This window comes from Trichosurus vulpecula, chromosome 3, assembly GCF_011100635.1.
Source record: "Trichosurus vulpecula isolate mTriVul1 chromosome 3, mTriVul1.pri, whole genome shotgun sequence".
Classification (NCBI taxonomy): Eukaryota; Metazoa; Chordata; class Mammalia; order Diprotodontia; family Phalangeridae; genus Trichosurus; species Trichosurus vulpecula.
In genome coordinates this window covers 416,525,933-416,531,423 of record NC_050575.1, presented here as the reverse complement: position 1 = coordinate 416,531,423, position 5,491 = coordinate 416,525,933, and the positions used below count along the sequence as shown (strand labels likewise).

The 5,491-nt window shown below is 58.5% G+C and overlaps 1 protein-coding gene across 1 annotated transcript; it reads left to right on the top strand.

Moving 5' to 3' along the window:
• Positions 1–386: 386 nt before the first annotated feature.
• MYCN (MYCN proto-oncogene, bHLH transcription factor) lies at positions 387–5,176 on the top strand. Its single transcript, XM_036750124.1, has 2 exons — positions 387–1,161; positions 4,557–5,176. Exons 1-2 carry the CDS (start codon positions 387–389, stop codon positions 5,174–5,176), a joined length of 1,395 nt encoding a protein of 464 aa, XP_036606019.1.
• Positions 5,177–5,491: the final 315 nt, after the last annotated feature.

Below are 5,491 nucleotides of genomic sequence, written 5' to 3'. Positions count from 1 at the left end.
CCCTCGGGAGGGAAACTGGGCAAGGTTCGGACGGCCGAGCGGCCGGCTGGCTGCCTGGGCAGCTGGCTTCTCCCCCTGCTCGCCCCCCGCGGGAGGAGGACTGCCCGCCTGCCTCCCTGGCCAGCTGCCTTTACCAACCTTCTCTCTCTCTCTCTCTCTCTCTCCCCCTCTCCCCCACTCTCTCTTCCTCCCTCTCCCTTACGTGTCCGTGTGTCTGTCCGTTCCGTTGCCCAGGGTTGATCGGTGCCTCCCTCCTTACACCCTCTCTCTGGCTCCCTCGCTCCCTCCTTGCTCTGCCGGGAGCCCCGACGAAGAGCAGAGCCCCAGGAGGCGTCGGCTGAGCGCATCCCGGGGAGCGGCGGCGGCCCCCCACGCCCCCTCTCACCATGCCCGTGGGCGCCGCGGCCCCCAAGAACCCGGACCTGGAGTTCGACTCGTTGCAGCCTTGCTTCTACCCGGACGAGGACGACTTCTACGTGGGCGGCCCGGACGCCGCGCCCCCGGGGGAGGACATCTGGAAGAAGTTCGAGCTGCTGCCCACACCGCCTCTCTCCCCGAGCCGGGCCGGGCCCGGCGTCGGGCCCGGCGGGCTGCCTAGCCCGGCGGCTGCCTGGCCCGGGGGCGGCGAGCCCCCCGACTGGGCATCCGAGCTGCTGCTGCTGCCGCCGCCCGAGGCGGAGCCGTGGGGAACTGGGGGGCCGGCCCACGCGGCTTGGGGTGAGGGCAATCTCAGCGCCTTCGTCCTGCGGGACTGCATGTGGAGCGGCTTCTCGGCGCGGGAGAAGCTCGAGCGGGTGGTCACCGAGAAGCTGCAGGCGGGCCCGCGGGGGGCTCCGGCCGAAGGCCCGGCCAAGGCCAGCGCAGCCTCCGCCGCCTCCTCCGCGCCTCCCTCCAGGGCTGCCGTCGCGGCTGCAGTCGAGCTCCCCGCCCCCGGGGCCGCTGACCTGTGCAATCCGGCCTCCGAGTGCGTGGACCCGGCTGTGGTCTTCCCCTTTCCGGTGAACAAGCGCGAGCCCCCAGCCGCTGCAGCTGGATTCGCTGGCACATCTGGGGCGCCCCCGGGAGGGGTCGGGCAGCAGCCCCGCGGCCCCGGGCGCCCCTTCCGCGAGGGAGACACCAGGGCCAACAGCTGCTCTGGGGACGACACCCTGAGCGACTCAGGTAAGGCCGCCCTTCCTCCCCACCCAGAGGCCCCCCTTTTCCCCTGGCAGGTCCGAGGCATTCATTCTTGCCCTTTCGTGTCTACCACGGGCAGGGGCAGGGGCCGGTTTCGGGGGCCAGTTGTAACTATCCGTTATGAAGTGCTTGCCTACGAAGACTTGGGCAGGGGTCTCGGGGTGGAGGGGAGTAGGGATGGTCCGGGGAGCCTTTTTGGCTGCCTTCTATTTACAATTAAACTTGCCGTCTCCCCCCGCCCCAACTCCTGGCCCCTCTGAACGCCTCTTCCAGACCACGACATGGGGAAAGGTGGTGGTGTCGCAGATTCCGTGGGGGAGCTGGGACAGGGACCCAGTGGTAACAGGCATCCTGAGGCCAGAGCACCAAAGGGAGATTCATTAGCATTAAGAGAAATCCCTAGGCTCCGCCCCCGCCCCCCCCCCCCCCGAGGGGAGAGAGGGGAGGGGTCGAAGAGGCAATCTAGGTGAAAGGGGACGCTTGAGAAAAATCCCCCCCACGCCATGCACACACCCCACCCCAGGCAACGAGCCCTGGAGGAAAGGGGCAGATCCTTCGGTTTGGAGCAAGCAACGCCTCATGGCCTTTCCCTGACCAACCAGCTGTTCAGGGCGGTGCCAGCAGGTGGCAGTGTGACGCCCACTCCTTCCAAGGCCCCTTTGATCTGAATTCAGCTCCTGCTCCCACTCTCCCCCTTCAGAAAAAGCAGTCAGTACGAGCCCCTAGAAAACCTGGGGATTCTCTGTGTGGTTATACGTGGAGTCATCCCTGAGGATTTGGTACACGAAGACCTAGCCGTATCCCTCCTACCAGGGTGACCTTGGCCAAGTACTTCCATCAGTTAGTCAGTCAACATTTATTAAGCCACTAAGTACTTACTGGATTGGTCTCCAGTGGCTGGCTTGTAAGACATGGTTGTACCAGATGTCCTCAGAGGCCCCTCTCCAACCTGCCTGGTTATTCCTCTTTCCACCCATAAACACTGATTAAGTGAGTACTTTGTGTCAAGCACGGGGCTCAAGCCCTGGCCATCAAGGTCAGAATTGTCCTTGTCCTTAAAGGAGCTGGTCATATATAGCCCACCAACTGGTATTAATTAAGCATCTATTGGGGGCTGCAGAATGTCAGGCCCTTGGCTCAAGACCTGTGACCATATACAGGTCACTTAGCTTTGAGGGGCTTCAGTTTGGTCATCTATAAAAAGCGGGTTGGCCTTTGGAGACGACTTTCTGATCACAGCTCTGTGTGCTAGAATTACGAGGCCAAAGAGGCAGCCCTTGCCCTCAGGAAGCTTATAGTCTGTTGAGGAAGCCAAGGTGTTCAGAGGTTTACATCCTCTATACACCCCAGTACATAAAGCATGGTTCAGTGACAGCCAGAACATGAGATATTCCAAGTTACCCCTTCCCACAGCTGCCACAAGCTGAGGTCTTCACTGGGCTGAGGTGCCCAGGTCCTTGGTGGTGTACCTTGGTGGGTTGGGCTAGTCCTTCTACACCTGCTCATCTGGGGCTGGGGCTGCCCAGACGGTGATGGCTGGAGAAAGATCCCTGGGGAGAGAGGAAGCCCAGTTTCCTTTCTGTTTAAAAGTTGGGTCCCCATGCCTTGGGCTGGGGACAAAACCAGGTGTCCTGTGCTAGTAACAAAGGGCCTCTTGGGTAGGTGCGGTGCTGTCTGAGCCCTGGAAACCTCGGATCAGCCTTCAGTTTCCAAAAAAAGGCTCCCTGTCCCTTTAATGTCCCTGCCTTGACAGCCTTGGGTGAGGGAAGCATTTCCTCCCAACAGCTGTCTTCTTGGCAGGCGCCCAAAACCCAGGCCTTAAGGGGACCCGCAGACTGGGACAGCACAGTGCTCGCTTCAGAACAAATCCACCAATTGTTCACATCTCCGGTGCCAAAGACCGGGCAGGGTTTCCAGGGGGGGGTGGGGTGTGTGTATGTGTGTGTGTGTGTGTATGTGGTGTGTGTGTGTGTGTGTGTGTGTGTGTGTGTGTGTGTGTGTATATGTGGTGTGTGTGTTTAGGGTCCAGATGATCGTGTGTGTATGTGTGTGGGGGGGTGGTGGTGTGTGTTTAGGGTCCAGATGATTGTGTGTGTGTGTGTGTGTGTGTGTATGTGGTGTGTGTGTGTTTAGGGTCCAGATGATTGTGTGTGTGTGTGTGTGTGTGTGTATGTGGTGTGTGTGTTTAGGGTCCAGATGATTGTGTGTGTGTGTGTGTGTGTGTGTGTGTGTGTATGTATGTGGTGTGTGTGTGTGTGTGCCTGTGCTCGCATGCACGCCCCAGCCCTGTTAACGGCCCTTCATTCTTGCCCCAGTGCCCTTGTTCAGACCCTGGCCAAGGCTTTGCTTCGCTTCTGGTGAGAATTGGTCTCTTGGGCTGTAGCCATTTCTCACATACACCCTCCTGGATTCCCTCCGTCTCTTTTCCAGTTGGATGTGGAGGGTTTTGATACAGTATGTTCCTCATGCTGCTGCTCACATGCATGTCCCCGTAGGACATTAATTATTCCATCCACACAGGCTGTTGTTGGTTTTTGTCTTGTATCCCCAGGGTCCTGCCTTGTGTCTGGTGCATGTAGTAGGAGCCTATTAGATGCTTGTCAGGTGGCATTGAAATGAGCAGACATTTATTGGGCACCAGTGTTCAGAGCTCACTGCTCAGGCTGTCTTCCTTACAATGTTCAGTCCTGAAGCTCACAGTCTGTATCACAGTCTGTACCATCTAGTACACATCTCTCTGATGCTCTATGAGGCACCTATGGTTTTCTAGATTCTTTTGGAGTTCCAGTATTCTGTGACTTGAGAGCCCACGGATGAACCCAGAGCTCATCTTTTATCCACCAGTACACACTCGCTTGCAGACTTTTTGGTAAATAACTTAGGGGTGCAGTGGTTCTGGTTTCCCTGGGAACCTGGACATAGGTGGCACAGGTCTTGATGGTGTCTTCTGGAGCATGGGCTGGACACAGCAAGGGTGTGTCAGGTGGCTTTCTCCAAGTCACTGGGCCAGTCATTGACCAAGCTCGGGTTCAGCCCCGGGAAGTTCATTGCTCTGGTCACTGAGCCACACTGCCTGTATCCAAACCACATTGGAGAACAGTCTGGAACCTTGGGTTCGGCTTCTAGTGGTTCCTTTGGCATGTTTGATACTTGGACGTGTGTGTGTGTGTGTGTGTGTGTGTGTGTGTGTGTGTGTGTATGAATGATGGATCCCTTTCTCCCCGCCCCCCCAGCTCCCCAAGGGTTTATGAAAGTTCCTTCTCAGCTTGTTGTCCCCTTCCCCTCTTGGGCTGTGCCTCCATCGAGCATTCACTGAAGGCATTTTTAACTGCTCACTGGACGAGGCACAGAGAGTAACTCTCTGACTTTGTTTCTAAAAGATGATGAAGATGAGGAAGAGGAAGAGGATGAGGAGGAGATTGATGTGGTGACGGTGGAGAAGCGCCGTGGGTCATCCTCCAACAACCCCAAGGCGGTCACCACGTTCACCATCACCGTTCGGCCCAAGAATGCCGCCTTGGCCGCCACAGCCATCAGAGCCCACCCGGGGGAGCTGATCCTCAAGCGTTGTGCACCCATCCACCAGCAGCACAACTATGCTGCGCCCTCCCCCTATGCTGAGAGCGAGGACCCACCCCCTCTGAAGAAGATGAAGGCCGAGGCTCCACCCCGCCCCGCCAAGAGCGTCCCCCCACCACCCAAGGCCAAGAGCGTGAGCCCCCGGAACTCTGACTCCGAGGACAGCGAACGCCGCCGCAACCACAACATCCTGGAGCGCCAGCGGCGGAACGACCTGAGGTCCAGTTTTATCACCCTCAGGGACCATGTGCCGGAGCTGGTGAAGAACGACAAGGCGGCCAAGGTGGTCATCTTGAAAAAGGCCACCGAGTACGTGCACTCCCTGCAGGCCGAGGAGCACCAGCTCCAGCTGGAGAAGAAGAAGCTGATAGCCCGGCAGGAACAGCTGCTCAAGAAGGTGGAGCACGTGCGGACTTGCTGAGCCAAGGCCTTGCCCGGCTCTTGTTCCCGGCCTCGGACAGCCACTGCCACTTTGCACATTTTTTTTTAATTGTTCAAGAAAAAATGGTGTTTTGACGTTAAGAATGTTGGTTTACTTTCAATACGGTCCTCTCTCCAAGGACCCGATGTGGGTGAGGACGCCTCGAGGGGTCTCGGGGGGCTGGCCAGAGGGGTGAAGATGGACGGGCGCCTGGAGCTGTGCCCCCTCCCTTGAGCGGCGGGCGGTCCTTCCACAGCGGGTCTGGAGCCTCCAGACACAAACTAACTAGCCGGTCCTTCTCTCCTCAATGGTGCT

Coding starts and splice junctions, on each gene's coding strand:
- MYCN (XM_036750124.1), top strand. CDS start 387: ATGCCCGTGGGCGCCGCGGCCCCCAAGAACCCGGACCTGGAGTTCGAC. Junction 1,162..4,556: donor CGACACCCTGAGCGACTCAG/GTAAGGCCGCCC, acceptor TGTTTCTAAAAG/ATGATGAAGATGAGGAAGAG.